Genomic DNA, 16,372 nt, shown 5'->3' with positions numbered 1-16,372 from the left:
AAAAAAGTCAAAATAATCAATAGTATTGGCCGAGTTATTTAAAAATTTTTCATATACCCGAGCTCATGCTCGAAAATTTTGGAGTAATGAACATCGAACAGGTGTGCGATTACTCGTCACTCATTTGCCCGGGATGCCTAAATTGTGCAAACAAAATCCAGAACTCTAGTATACACAATTTTGGAAACATTTGCTCTAAGAAACTTTGAAATTTCCTCTTTGCCTGCTAGTAACAAGTTGAGTCGTTTCTTTGGCATTTCATTTGCCGAACAAATTACTTATGTAATGACAGATTGAAAGCATATATTGCCATGCATTCCCACAAGTTCTTCCAATAAGTGCAAGACTCATTAATAGGGTCCACCGAGCCGTAATGTTCAATAACCTTCACTGGTGTGTGCTAACCGGTCTGAAGAGTTATCAAGCAGAAAATTCGGTAGCACTCTTGCTATCCTCGCTCCCGTCACCCTTCTCAAGCTTATCAGAGAAGACATATTTTAGGAGCCTCCGCAAGAGAGCTTTTACTATACTCTTTACGGTACTATACTATATTTTATTATACTATACTATTTTCTTGTGGTAAAATTTCGCATTATTATTTCTAAATCTAATGGCTCTTTAAAACCTTTTGCGTCTCTCTGCGTCCTAGTCGTATGTATTATTTTTTGCTTTGAGTATCACATTCGTTTAACCGTTATTCGTGCACCCTGTATCGCACTAGTGCTTGGCTTTCGCTGTTTCTGCGACTTCATTGATCAGTTCAAATATTTTTAAAAATCAAATTCGCATCAAACATAATGCATAATTTGCCTACTCTTAAGCAATTGGAATAACTAACAGTTTTACAAGTATTTCTTAATATCTTTGGTTAAGAACTAATCTGTCTAGCATACTGAAGAAATGAAAGTAAAACATTTATTAATTAATAAGTTTGCACAAACACTTAAGACACTCATCTTAAATCGTTATGATCGCATGCTGACATAGCACACACAAACTACATACATATATATACATATATAAGTAAATGCATTCACTTTAGAACATTTCTATTGAAATTATGCAAAATTTATTGATTGGTGGATAGTTGAGTCGATTCACTAGCAATATTAGGCAAATAAGAAATTAATTAAGGGAAGCACAATCACGCGGTACTGTACATGCACAAATTTCCGATTATCCAAATACATACATACAAATATAAAAAGAAACAATTATTCTCAAAAATATTCAAATAGCTAGATACCGCTAATCATTCTGAGTACTAGATAAATTTGCATCGGTACACTTACTGAAACCGTAAAATATACATTTACTAAATTTTTTCATAACTCTTTTGAAGCAATAACCTACTAATCTACTTAATTAATGTTTACATCAGCTTAGCATAGCACTGTAAAAGAAATGTGAAAAAATACAAAGTTCCCCATATCAGACCAAAAACCTATCCGAAACTGCTCAATACTGAATTGGTTAATTTTTGATATAATTTTTTCCTGTTTTCCCCTCTTTAAGTTATAATTTCTGCTTGTGTTCTTAAATTTTAGTTTGAGTCTTCGTTCACAGGATGTCTAAGAAGAATTTTCTTGTTCACACTTTAATGCTTTCCCAAATCCAAAGAATCAAAACTGAAATGGAAAGTTTCTATCAAAAATTTAATTAAGTTGTTAGCTAAGAATAATTCAGCAATAGATCATAAGAAATGCTATATAAATTTAACTGAAGAAAAAAAAAAAAAAATAAATAATTATGAATCTCTTTCTTAACTACTTCTGGGACTGCTTTTTCCATGAAAATTAAAAACAAAATAAAATATAAGATTGAATTAACTAAAATTTTAACTTCATTTGAAGATCCTCTAGGTGGAAGTTTTGACGGCCGCCGTAGACGAATGGCTTGGAGCGTGACTACCATTCGGAATTCAGAGAGAACGCCGGTTCGAATCTCGGTGAAAGACCAAAATGAAGAAAAAGTTTTTTTCTAATAGCGGTCACCCTTCGGCAGGCAATGGCAAACCTCCGAGTGTATTTCTGTCATGAAAAAAGCTCCTCATAAAAATATCTGCCGTTCGGAGTCGACTTAAAACTGTAGGTCCCTCCATTTGTGGAACAACATCAAGACGCACACCACAAATAGGAGGAGGAGCTCGGCCAAACACCCGCCAAAATTATATATGCATAGAAGATTTCTAATTTTTGCAAATGGATTCTTACGTCTTGCAGTATACAAGCAAAAAAGCAAGGGGGGCGTAATGGTCAAAAAAAGACTCAAAATTATTTTTTTTTTTGTTTTACAAAGTCACCGAAACTTACTCAGTCCGCATATCGAGTTTTTGGCCTCAAAATATGACGTGAATTAGTAGCTTAGGTAACTTTGTAGAAGGTTTAAAGTTCTTAATTACAAACTAAATCTATTTAGTTAGTCAGTTAGGTTAGTTTTTTCTCACCATCTACCATTTTACCATCTTCGGTTGGCTGATTTAAAAAACAAACACAATTTCCCTTACAGAACAGCTGCATCTAGATGGAAATTCTATATCTGGGACTTCATTCTGGTGGCACTAGATAGAGAAGGGAATCTATGTTGTAATTTGTAGGAAATGATTCCATCAAGGAAAGAATATTTTGCATTGAGCTCTGAATTGAATATTTTTTAATGAAGAAATAGTTTGGAAAGCATCCAATAATTTCACCTCCAATTGATTTTCGAATGGTTTCAACAAAAAGTTTTTGTGATATCATTTATTTATTCTTGATCTTGAAGAGCAGCTCGAGAAAAAATTTCACTATGCGATTTTGACAATCTATTATGTGATCACTTGAAATAAACAAACAAAAGGAAGGGAAGGTTTATGTGTGTAATTATTCAGGCTTAAATTGTGAAATCACGAATTATAAAAATACTTGCAAATACATTTTTTTGTGTTTTCTTGCCGATGACGGCGTGTCTAGAAAGTGTGTGTGGGTGTGTAATTTCTTGTGTTTGGCAGTGTCCATCGCTTTCGCTTACTCTTCCTTTTCCTTTTGTTAATTTATTTTTTATTTTATTATATATTAGAAGATATGGCATTGCAGCGAATTCGGGAGGCGCAGGCTTGTATTCCATCTTTCGTCTTCTTTACTGCATTTTTAGCATTGATCAGCTTTACTCTTGGCTTCGGTCAGCTACAACTCTACTACGTCTGTGCAATTTGGTATTAAATTATTTGCATACAGTTTTAAAGTACATACATATATTGCTCGCACTCATCGTTTTTACTCAAATTTTAGCGTACCCTTTGATAGTTCTTCGGTGCCACCTGCTCAAGAGTTGAAAGGAGACAACCACAATACTGTGCTTATATGTATTTGCTCTGAGAACCCGAGATATTCTGCTTAGTCAGTACAATAGCCGATCGAAAGGAAAGTCAAGCATTCAACGACTTACTAAATGCTCCTATACGTACTTCTGCTAGGTGTGGATCCTTGAAAAGCTCAGCCCCACAATTGCTTTTAACCAATTCAAAAAGAACCACAGTATACTGAAAATGATATATTTTTATGTATTAATATTTTTATATTTTAAAATAAAATACATAGATTTGCACATTTCATCTCTTTCTTTGCCTCATTCGTTATGAATTTGGTAAATAATAAGAAATCTTTTAAAGAGTTTCATAATATTTAGAAATGCTTATGCGAGTATATAACATATGACAACTTTTCTGTTTTTTTTTTTTTTGTTTAATTTCAAAAATTACTTTTTATGATATCCTGTGAGCAAAATAATAACTTTTGTACATTACATAACATTTATCATAATAATAATTTATTATTTTCAATCCTCAATTGTATGTGTCTATAATTTATATATTATTTTATTTAGTTTCAACAAATAAATATTCAAAAATTCAAAATTCAGCCTAACTCAGGCCATTTAAATTCAATTTAATTCAATTTCAATGAAATGCCAATTCGTTAACTATACATAGCAGCAACCAACAACATCCCGTTCTTCTATTCTTTTTTCTCTCTTTACTTTTATTTATAGTTCCCGCAGGGGCGCCTTATTGCCACCATCCACCTAGAATTTGGCCTTTGTAATTCAGACTGTGTGTGTAATGAAATATTTCAATCGCTATTTAAATGAATTTACTATAAATGTGCTTTGCCAAATGAACAACAACAGCAACAAAAAAAAAATATATATATATACATATATTTACATATATTCATAACAAATTAAGTAAAACTAAAAATGCGAAAAAGCAAAATACTAAAAGCAAACAAAAAAATTGACGAAATTTAAGCAATCAAACACGCCAAAGGAAAAAAGCGAATAACTAAAAACGGCACTTAATTTTGTGCAATCAGCAAATTTCGATTTTGTACCTTCAAAAACTAATTCACAAGAACGCTTAGCTCAGTAGCTTAACTACAACAATAACAACAAAAAATAAGTATATATTAGGGTTTATAAAAAATCATACATATAACCTTATTATTAAATCAAACATTTTTGAAACACTTAATACGTTGAGTGCTGGCTATCCTGTTATTAAATCAGAAGGAAAACATTTTTTTTAATAAAATTAACCCTTTGAAGCCGGCTACCATATAATTACATTAAAAACCATTTCAAATAAAATTATCAGATTTAACGCCGGCTGTGCTGTTATTAAAAAAATTAACACTTTGAGTGCCAGCTGTCCTCCTATTAAATCAAGAAAACATTTGAAACCAAATAAAAAAATTGATTATATTACGTTGGCGCGTATACAGGGTTGGCATGTATGCCACACGTACGTATTGCGCCCAATAATAGAAACACAGTAAAATAATAATGAAAATGGCTTTATTATATTCCAAATTACTATCCTTGGAAGTCAATACACGTCTATTGCCACTTAATCTAATTTCCAAAGCACTTGTGCCACTCAGAAGTGGATACCTCCAAAACGAGCTGTTTAAAGGCTTCAACAGATTGCTCAGATGTTGAAAAACTTTGATCCCGCATTTTATTTTTGATGTTCGGGAACAAAAAGAAAATTATGAGGTGTCAAATCCAGACCGCGGATATAAAGCGGATGACCCATTCGATATTTTGAGTGCTCAAAAACTCTCTTGTGATTCATCTTCGGCGGTTGGTTGTCCTCAATTCTCCGAAAACTTCTGGCAAACAAATGGTTGTATGGCACTCAGAAGTTACTGTTTTAAGTGCCTCTAGTGGTATGGATGTGACATGGCCATCTTAGAACATCCGTAATATCGATTGTTGTTTTGTTTCTAATAGTCCCACTAGGATGCCTCTAGTTCTTTATACTCGTATGTCACTTGACGATTTTGCGTTATCAATTGACGCACAGCATTTCTGGCACAACTGTTTATGTGCGGCCTTCACGAAATGCATCATGTAATGAAGGACGGTCATGTTGGAACCCTTTGTAGCAGAGTTTCACAGTGACTAAGAGTGGTGCTTCAACGCCAAATGTGGAAATAAGTTGATCAATGCACACCTGCCTTGTTAATTTACGTTAAAAATCGTTAACGAAAATGTTCATGAGTTAATTCCATCTTTTGGGCTAGATGAATTTCATGAACTCACTGAAAAAAGAACAAATAATACTTGGATGTGAAAACATTATATGTGAGTTTATGCTAAAAATAGCAAAACTTCCTATAAAAATATAGAATTACAGCTCATCACAAAAGCCAACCCTCGTATAACTCAATTCAAAAGACATTTTTTATCTGCATATTTTAGAAATCTATAGTAAAAAACTTGTATATGCACTTTTTACACCAAGAAAAAGCTTAACTTTATTATTACTGAAAACTGTTTCCCGATATGTACGAACAATAACAACAATAACAACTGGGTTATGCAAGCATCATGTATATGACAGCACTCAACGTGTTAATTACGACTCACAAACCATAAGAACACAAATCTCAAGCACACAGCCTTGACTTAGGTCGTTTCTAAGCAAGCTTATATAGTTTCTAGTTCATAACACACAAAATGAAAACGGTGAACACAAACGCAAAATGATATTGTACAAAGAAGGATAAAGAGAGCTATTTTATGCCAAATAAGAATTTATTACATACTCGTACACATTCATACATATAACATTGACAATATTTTATTTGTTTGTTTGACTATAAACTGTAAAAAACTATGTACTTACATGCCTACACTTGAAATGCTATATACAATCCTACAATTTGAAGAGATGCACTTATTGCTACACACCTAGTGCTCAAGTATACCAATACACACATATTTTTTAAGGGTGCATAATCAAAGTTACAGATTTAATTTGTAGCCTAGCGAATTTCATCAGATGCATATGTTAATAATATTTATAAATGTTTCTACGAACACTTGTTACAGTGGCAAGATTATCACCATAATTAAGCAAAACAAAAAAAGATTCAAAAAATTTACAAAAATTACAAAAAAATAGGAGATTAATACAAAAAAAATGGGAGAATAGTGCCATAGTGAAAGGCGATTAACTCTCCTTAATATTAAATTATATAGATAAGTTATGTAGAATGTAATTTGTAGGTATTAAATATTTAAGAGTTCTGATCAGTAAGAAGTGTAATTTAAACACTCGAGAATTTAAACACAATTTTATTAACGGTTTAAGAAACCGGGTATTGTGTAGAAATCTCTAGGTACGACCATTTTTAGACCAATGACCAGTTAAACGTGTTTTTACCTAATTATTTACTAATTTTTAATTCTTTAATTTTGATCTAAAATTAACAAATTTTAGCATGCACGTTTTTAATCGTATTAAGTTTAATAAACATGTATGTAAATATAGTATATGTATGTGTGTTAGTGCCTTAATTGCTAGCTACTTATAGTTAAAATGGTTTCTTATATACATATACATACATATGTACACATACGCTCCACTCGGGGCTAACGGCTATTATATATGGTATATATTATATTATATATATATACATATACTACCGACTAGAATTTAAATTTACATTCTGTGGCCAATTTCATGACGAAAGATACTCAAAAGTTGGCGTCCAGATCGAAAGTCCTAGAAATGGCAGCCATTTTTATTTGTTTCATGCATCACTAAGAAGGTGTAATTAAAAAAGGATATATCTTTTGATGTCTCATGCTTTCGAAAATAAATTCATTCAAAACCGAATAAAATTATATATCCGAACGCTCAAAATTGTTTTGTTCATGAGATACTTAAAACGAGCGAGCAAATTGAAACAAAATTTTTCTGCTTTTGCGGTGTATTGAAAAGTTTTAAGTGCTTACCTGCAACTATCATTGATATTTATTTACTGTCGGTTATTTAACCTTAAGCACAGCCTCAGATTTTAACTTTATGTTTACTATTTTAGGATCTATTGGCGTCTAGATCCTTTCTTGTTTAGCCGAGCTCCTCCTACCATTTGGGTTGTGCGTCTTGAGATTGCTCTACAGTTTTATGGCGCCTCCGCACCTTTTCTATCATATGTTTTTTCATACTTTGATTAGGTTTGAAACCCGTGCTCAACAGAATGGTAGTCGCGCACAAACCCATTTGATTACGGCGGCCGGTTTCTTCCTATAGCCAAAAATTACTCAAAATCAAAAGGTTGAGGTAAGGCCATCCAACTGAAGTCTCTGAGATATTTGTAGTCAAAATGGCATCGGATTTGTAAAGAATGGCCCCAAAAACCCTGAAAAATTAGCTAAGCTCATAATAATTTGCAATTTGATCGTAAATTCTGGGCCCTATTATATTTTTCGGAATTTGTATACTTGATTATTATAGCGTAAGATTCAAGCTTTAATTTGAGTATAGGTTCAAGTCTCTAGTGTATCAAGTTTAAAAAATAATAGTTGTAAAAAATACGGGTTACTTTTAATCCCCAGAAACGAGTTTAGCGCAGAATAATACATCCGAAACCAGTCTCATAAAAAAATGTAAACCTTTGTAATAGGTGATTCAAAAATTATCCGCAAGATAGGATGTTTGCTCACTAGTGGCACCATATGCAACCCTTCATACTCACAAAGGACAGACGTTCATTTGCAATTCAAAGGATTATTGCATTACTTCATGTTTCCATGAAATCTTTACAACTGATCAGATACCACGTATTAGTGCAAACAATGCACTTCCCGCAGTGAATCGAAGTTGAAGGCGCCTATGGTAGATCTGTTGGTCAAAAAGGACATGACAACAGTTTCAGGGCAACTCCATTAGGTTAGGTTAGGATAAATGGCTGCTCTTGCGAGGGGCCCACTTGGACAAATATTCAAAATTCGTCCGTCGTGATAGCATACAGGAGAAGGAATAGAAGGAAGAAGAGGCTTTGGAATTAGAGCATGATGACCAACAGTGACTATTTACGTTCACTTTAGGCGCTTCAAGCTACTGATGATTTTCACCAGATGTGTGACATTTAAGCCCGTAATATCCGCAGGTGTAGCGAAAAACTGGGAGCCCAGCTGTCTAAATCTTTGCCCGACGAGACTAGGGTAGCTGAGATGATTCCACCTCGTCCTCCATACAGCTTCTGCTGAAAGGACATGAATCAATCCCAAGTCCTCAATCCCAAGAATACCTACCAAATTCGAGAGCTGTAGCTCTTTAGGCTTCCCTTTTCTCCGTTGCTTGTAACTGTTTTAGTTTTTAGTCTATAGTGAACAAAAAAATTGAGACGAATGAAAACACAAAGTGAGTTGCTCGAGCATGAGAGAGCCAGTACTGCTTTTCTTCCTTCGTCTCCCCCTTTTCTTTAAGGGGGGGGTAACGTTAATTCATGGAAAAAAGGCACATTTTTATGATTTTTTTTTGATGACACAGTTAAAATTTATTCGTCAAATCTTTTACTACATAAAACTATAGCATTTGAAGTATATTTTGTGAAATTTTCATCCAAAAATATTTAAAAATACGGCAATGGCAGAAATTATTCGGACGCATCTCAAAAAAAAAGTAGTTTTGCGGTGCCCCTCATAACTGGGTGTTAAATCATCTGAAATCAAAAAACCAAAGTTATTTCGTTAGATAATCGAGTAACGCCGAGAGGGTTTTTTGAAATTAAAATTTTTTCGATTTTTGGGAACACGTTAAAGTCAAAAACACGATTTTCGCGTAAAAAACCGGTGAATTAGTTACCGTAAAAACAAAAGTATCAACAAATTCGAAAAAAAACTCTTCGGCGTTACCTTGTAAAACATCTACAGAAAAAGTGTTCAAAATTTCAAAAGAATCGGTGAAGTAGTTTCAAAGTTATGAGGGGCACCGACTTTGAAAACGTAAGTTGTGGGAAAAACGCTTTAAAGTACAAATGGCGCGCGGTTGAGCCAGGTAGATAGCAACACTGACATGGCTGTATCTTTGTAAGTTTTGCTCCGATTCATCTGAAATTTTCACAGAATATTTTTGAAAGGTTCTTCATTTAAAAAAATCAAATAAAAAAAAATTCAAAAAAAAAAATTTAAAAACGTTAACCCCCCCCCCCCCCCCCCCCCCCCTTAAGTTTCGAATTGCTTGAACACATATTGCCCTGTGTGAACGCGGTCTATGAAACTCTCAGGGAGTACGTCTTAGCAATTAATGACAAAAATAAGAAACAAATCTGAGAGGGAAGCAGTTTTAAAAAATGCCCAACAAAATTTTTTTACACAAAAATGTTTACAAAAAATGTTTGATATTGTTCCAAAAACACTTTTTTTAAAAAGTATATACTCTATACTATATACTATATCATAAAAAATTAAAAAAGTTAAAAAAAGAATTTACAAAAATGATAAGAACGAAGATATTTCATTTTAAAAATTTTCTATATTGAACAAATCTCAAAATGATTAATTTTTTTTCAAAAATTCGTCAGTTTACTTCTTATTGCTCAAGCTTGCAAATTAACCAATTTTCATAAAAGTTTACGACAATATACAAAATACAAGGTGGCACAAAATTAGTCACCCTATCGGAAGATTTATAATTTTCGCAAATCCCGTCATACGCCAATCATATTTGTTACTTGATATCTAGACAGACAGCTGCAGTATACAAACAGACAAGCAATGGAGCGCAAAAAAGGTGAAAATTAAGGTTTCCATTACTCAAAAGCATATTTTTATTTAGTAAAAAAGTGCTTCAAAAACAATATTGGATGATTAATTTTGCACCACGTTGTACTTGGCTCACTTCACATGGAATTGCTCTGTATTCGAAAATATAAGTTCGACGAACTTTCTATAGAATTTGTATGTAGACCTAAGCGTATTTTCCTATATGTAAATATTTGTAATATTCTAATATATTTTTATTATTATTTCAATATACAAAAATGTATTTATTAATATTTGTTGTTTTTTTTTTGTTTTTATTAAGTTTGCTTAAAACTGGTATCATTGGTCTGGGATATGGTTAAAATATTACGTCCTCATGCCCTTAGGTAGTTTAAGATGTTAAACTACAAATTTATTTATTTAACAAAAAATTAATATATATAACTAAAAGATAAGTTAACTATTTATATTTATAGGAATATTTATATACGTTTTACTGAGTAGGCAATACTGAACTGATAGTCCCTAACTGTCATGAGAAACCACATACATATATACGAGTATTTACGTATCCGCTAGAAAACGTTCACTCAACCAACAACCATCGTGTACCGTAAGTGCGAGCAACAAATTACATTGGGTTCTATTATTTTAATATTTCGAAAGATAAAAAATAATATTTTTTCTTTATTCCGCAATTGACTAACATTGTATTGACGCAATTGACGTACTGTACTACTAGCGTGTAGCGTAGAAGAGCCACTTTGTGGATGCATTGCAAGGCGGTTGCAAGCTGTTTTACTCATATAATACTTGAAACTCCCAAAAAAAAATCATAAATATTATACATTTCCATCTCAAATAACTGCATTCAAACATTTTGTACCTGCGATCCATGGACCCTCATTTGCTATATGTACATGCGACATGCATAAATACAAATATACATACTTACATACATTTTACATATTTACATCTGTACATAGTATCATACCTATGCATACATATAAATCGTTTGAATGGGTACTCTAAACGCCAGTGATTAATTTTTTTTTTGTATTTTTGCTATGGAAAATTATTGTAATATAAGTCCTCATACAGCATTCCATATTCCTCTGCTTCTATTCATTTCCAAATAATATATTTTACATCACATTTGACATTCCTCTTTGATTACTTATCGTGTTTTTTTTTGTTTGTTTTGTTTGTGAATAGAAACTTGTTCATAGTAAGTTTAGATGACTAAATTTGAGGAGATCACTTATGATTTGATACTTTTTTATTTGAATCATTTCTTCTTAAACGCAGAGTCCACAACCATCCATGACGACTTCAACAACTGGTGCCGATGAAAATTTAAATCAGCAGAGTTAAATAAATTAAGCACGAAAAACCAAAAACAAAAAAAAAACAACAAAAAACAAGCAGAAACAAAAAACAAAACAAAATCAGCAAAATAAAATAAACATTACATGCATACATATTTACAAAAGAAAATTAGAAAAAACAAAAATTACAAAAATAAAAAGAAACAAAATATTTCATAAAAACATTATTATTATTATTATTATTATTATTAGCATCACTCTCATACGATTGAATATTTATTGAAGGAAACGTTTATGGAACAAAATAATTCAAAATTTGCAAACATACATACATACAAATATAAATTTACATACATATGAACAACACTGTAATTGTTGAAACTGTATTGTCACAACCCACAAAATATGTAAAATTACTTTATCGTATTAATTCGGTGTGCATTTGAAATGTAGCAAACAATTTGCAAATAATAAATCATTTTTCACAAATTTCACGTTTTTCACTTCTAAAATAAATTATAAAAAAAAATATTTCTTGCATCACAAGTTACTTTTCTTTTTAATTTCGGTAGGTTGTTTGAACTGTGCAAAATACGCTTAGTTTTCTATAACGTAAATACATTTACATACATACTTACATGTACATATATAATATAAGTATAGTTAAAAAACTGCCTTAACTCAACACAGAGGACTCCATATTATAACGAAAATAAACACTTGTATCCATTTTCTCGGCTTCGTGTTAGTAACTTGTCTTCACTTTAAACGCATCTCCTTTTCAGAACTGTCTGCTATGTACACCTTTGCGTACAATAAATGCAGCGCGACACATGGCAAAGTTTTGAGTTTCAATTTTTATTGAATTTTTTTTTATAAAGAAATACTCTATTGAATTTTAGTTTCCTTGTTCACTCCGCTCGGCAGCATAGGGCCTCGCAAGACTGTTCCGTCGTTCACGGTTCTGGACTGCTGTTTTTGCGCCGACTCATGTGATGTCGGCATCTGCTAGCTCGCGCAATATCGACCTTCTCCAAGTATTCTTTGGCCGACCGCGACCTCTACTTCCTTGCGGGTTGCAGGCCATTGCCATTCTCGTGATGCTATCTGGTGAATTTCTAAGCGCATATCCTGTCCATCGCCACCTTCTGCGTTTGATTTGCCAGAGGATGGGTTCCTCATTCGTTAATCTATACAGTGCGTGCTTGCTGATGATGTTCAGACAGAAGATTCTACCAATGATACGAAGGCATTTACTCGAGGCAGCAGACGCTTTCGACAAATTTCACCGTGCATCCGTCAACCATGACATGTCTCGCTTTATTGTGGTTGACTACAGCTTTCTCGTTCCCTCTTGACAAATTAGCTGGCTTAACAAGAAACTGGGTTGCTGGCTATAGCAATTTTGAGGGAAAGTAAGATTTGTGGATAAAATATTTCGTTTTCAAAATGGCGTGTTTATGAGCAACAAGTCGCTTAGCGGCTTGTAGCGGTATCTCCAGGACCAGTATAACATGGAATGCATCCTGACACGCCGCTTAAATCAAACCCTTTTTTGGGGGCAATGCGTACAAAAGGTAGACTTTTTTACAATCCAAGCCCGAAGCATTTCAAATATAGATTGTGGAAGTACTTACTAGGTTATCAAGAAGAGTACATTTGGCAATATGTTATGAAATACAGCCCACAACACCGCATGTTTTGCTGCCCGTGGTAAGGTGCAAGCTATGTTACACATTAATGGAGAATTTAAAAAGCTTTCTTTTTTGTGATGAGGTGATTTTGAAGGAATTGACGTTTGCAACGATATTGTATTTAACAAAAAGCTAAATAGTGAGAAGAGTGGAATAGTCTCCACTATGACGCGATGGACTATATAGCAGGCTTGATTAAAAGCTATTTTCTTCAATATGCTGATGATATGAAAATATTTTCTGCGACTATGTTGCAATCGGAAATTAATGCGGGACAGTGACTCAGGCATCTTTTTAAATTTCAAGAATTGTTTTCATGTTACTATTGCCAACGCTTGAAATGTTGTTCAATCATTTTATAATATTGCTAATATTCTACTGCAATCTGTTCATGAATTCAAAGATCTAGGTATGATCAACATTCAACAGTCACATTACTTTTTGAGATAAACTTGTATTCCTTTCGAAACCACCTTGAGCTCTTTCTGCGAAGTCCCCTTTATCCTCTAAATAATCTCAAAAAGGCGAAGTCGTAACTTGAGTCATGAGAACAAGAAAAAGTCTCGCGAAACGTGAAACGGCGATTGGACAATTAGGCGCCTACAATAAATTACTGGGGAGATGAAGAAAGTGTGATTCCGGCCTCTTGGGTCGATGATCCTCTCTCACATACTTTAGTACACATTATATTCTTTACTTCCAGTTTAACCTCATAGAAGGCATTTGAAGTGCAAAGAAGGCCGTTAAAAAAATCTTCTTTAGATCGACATTCTAGCGTTTTAGTCCATCTGAGAAGTGTCGTTCCTATAATTATTGGTTCGTTTCGAAGTCTTATTTATAGACTCTTGTCTCGTCTCAAATGTTATCGAAGTCATCAACACTCTTATCGAATAAATTTTTTTAACGAAAATCCGAAAGTCTTTTTAAAATGGTTGTGATGGACTTACAGTTTGTCTAATGGAAGCGAGACCTGCAAGATTCAAACTTAGAGTTCCGTTATAAAAAAAAATGTATTGTATTATAAAAATAAAAATAATTATGTTATGAGCGAAAAACGCTTGAGTTATTGTCAAAATTATTACGAGTATTTTCCAGCTTTGTGAATTTTTCATTTGCGTGTGAGCAATAATTTTGTTACAAAGTGATTTTTCCGTGCATGTTGGAAAACTCGCTATTTTGAATTTATACTAAGTATGTGGTTTAAAGCAGGACGTACTGAGGATGATCCAACTCTGTGAGTGACGAAATGATCTTAAAAGTTACGAAAGTTTCGAGTAAATTTGCATAAAAACAGCTGATATTGATGCAGATCGTTATACAAGAGGTTTTAGAGATAAGGCGAGTTTGAAAAGCGACTTATGGGAAGAGTGTTGAGCTTTTTACGAAAAGAGTATTACATTACTATAGATACATACACCGCCGTGATTAAATGAAAGCACATCAATGTTTTTACCAGTTATGACTATTTTTCTTTCTTTTTTTTGGATGGTCATTATTTTCTTGTAAAGGTTTGTCTAACAAAAATCATATACAAAAAATATGCAAAAATTAGAAAAATTTCACAAACTATTCATCCCAATGCCATGGATTTTAATCAGAAGTTTTAGATAAATTTGTATTTGGTCTACATAAAGAGAATGTCGTGCATTTGTAATAAAAAACCGTGCAGAAAAAATATATATAAAAAGTTCAGAAGATTTTTTAGCATTTTCAAGCTTGCAGTAAAGTTTAATAAGCTACATAACTGCATATCAAAAATCTTTCTAAAAAATTATAATTAAAAACCAAAGAATTAAAAAGAAAAATTTGGCAATTTTTTTAATTCTTTTGTATAGGCTGAAAATTAATTTAAATGATTTAATTGCCTGTAGAAAGGGATGGTGCGAGGTTGAAATGTTTGGAAAAAATGATCTTCGTAAGACGGATAATAATATTTCTAACAGAACTCGACTAATAACACTTTTTACGCGTAATATACAAATTTATGTGTTTCGGTAACAAAATTAGCGATCACTAGTCATTAATCCAAATTAGGATCCTAAGCAAAAATTCTCACCTAAAGAGAAGGAAAAGCAAACAAGTTCACAAACGGAACAATTGCCATCACTTGCAAAAACCAATAGAGGAGGTCATATCAGCAATTTTTTGTTTTGTCCAAAAAAGAAAAAAAACACTATGAATATATTTTATATCCGCATGTTTTTTGGTTGATAAATTTTGAATTTAACCGCTTATAGTCAGCTGCAAATTTCAAACCGGCGCAAGGCTAAAAATGTACAGAATACCAGATTTCACAAAAAATTAATTTGTTTATGTACAAAAAGTTCAATCAGATGCTTGTAGATCATATGTTTTCGATTATGTTGGATAACTTTTGCTGGTTATAATTTCTCCAGCATAAAAGGATCATCTCTCTTGCACTGGAGTGCCTCTTCGCTCTACCAATTTTTGAGTGTGGACAATTTGTTGGCATTAACGAACGCCTTACCTGCAAGAATTAGGAATAACTATCACAAATTTTTGTGTTATCGAACACCACTAGTAAATACGAAATTTGAAAACTTTGAGCCGCACGATAAAGACTGAGGCATTCCTGGAAATTGAATCGTTAATTCTGCCCAATATGTAGGCATCCCTTTATTCTCAAGCAAGCTCTGGATCAGGTCGGTCTACATCACGCAGGCTAACAATAGGTGGATCAGGGAGCTCACTTGTGAGATAACTAGACAGGTTTGGTCTAGAAGGAATGAGTACCAGAATTAGATCGCTCATCAATCTAGATCAGGCTTCCACTGGTTCGTATAACCATCGGGCCCGCCCTAATGGAAAGGCTTGGGAAACGAATGGGGTTTCCCTCAAATGATTTCTGCCATAGCTGCATAACTGCAAATGCTAAAAAAATTTCAAACATGTAATACAATTTAAAAATTTATTTCAAAAAATCTTAAAATTAGGTGTCTTGAAGCTTAAATATGATACATAATAATTATTGCAGAATTAAATATTTTAACTATTTTTACTATTTAAACGGAAATTTTAAATTTCATGCATTCACATGCAATTCTCTAGCAACAGCTAAGATTTTTCTCTGTTAATCATTAGTTGGTTTAGGTATCTTTCTTGTAACGGGTGTTTTTTTAGCTCCAAGAGAACTATCGATATCTGTTTAGTAAGGTTTGGCAAATCATCACATTTCCAAATTATGGAAATTTACTTAAAAAAATAAATCTCTTCGCGAAGTTCATTTCTTTCAAAATAAGGAGAAGGCTGCCGTTACGGTGAATGGCGAATTGAATTTTGGTTTCAACAAGA

General features: G+C 33.0%; 1 protein-coding gene across 10 annotated transcripts in view; it reads left to right on the top strand.

The window, feature by feature from the left end:
* The window catches only part of LOC128854779 (microtubule-associated protein tau), a 68,610-nt gene extending 56,755 nt beyond the window's left edge, over positions 1-11,855 (top strand). For 5 of the 10 annotated variants that reach the window (XM_054089176.1, XM_054089173.1, XM_054089175.1 and 2 more), the window contains one exon: positions 11,347-11,855. In XM_054089176.1, coding sequence (XP_053945151.1) covers positions 11,347-11,412 — 66 coding nt within the window. In that variant the 3' untranslated portion in view covers positions 11,413-11,855. Of the gene's footprint in view, positions 1-4,029; positions 9,710-10,514; positions 10,652-11,346 lie in introns of those variants that run through there. The other 5 variants (XM_054089168.1, XM_054089169.1, XR_008453646.1 and 2 more) reach the window with 4 other exon arrangements.
* The last annotated feature ends 4,517 nt before the right edge of the window (positions 11,856-16,372 follow it).

This window comes from Anastrepha ludens, chromosome 2, assembly GCF_028408465.1.
Source record: "Anastrepha ludens isolate Willacy chromosome 2, idAnaLude1.1, whole genome shotgun sequence".
In the NCBI taxonomy this organism is placed as follows: domain Eukaryota; kingdom Metazoa; phylum Arthropoda; class Insecta; order Diptera; family Tephritidae; genus Anastrepha; species Anastrepha ludens.
This window is presented reverse-complemented; position numbering and strand designations above follow the sequence as displayed.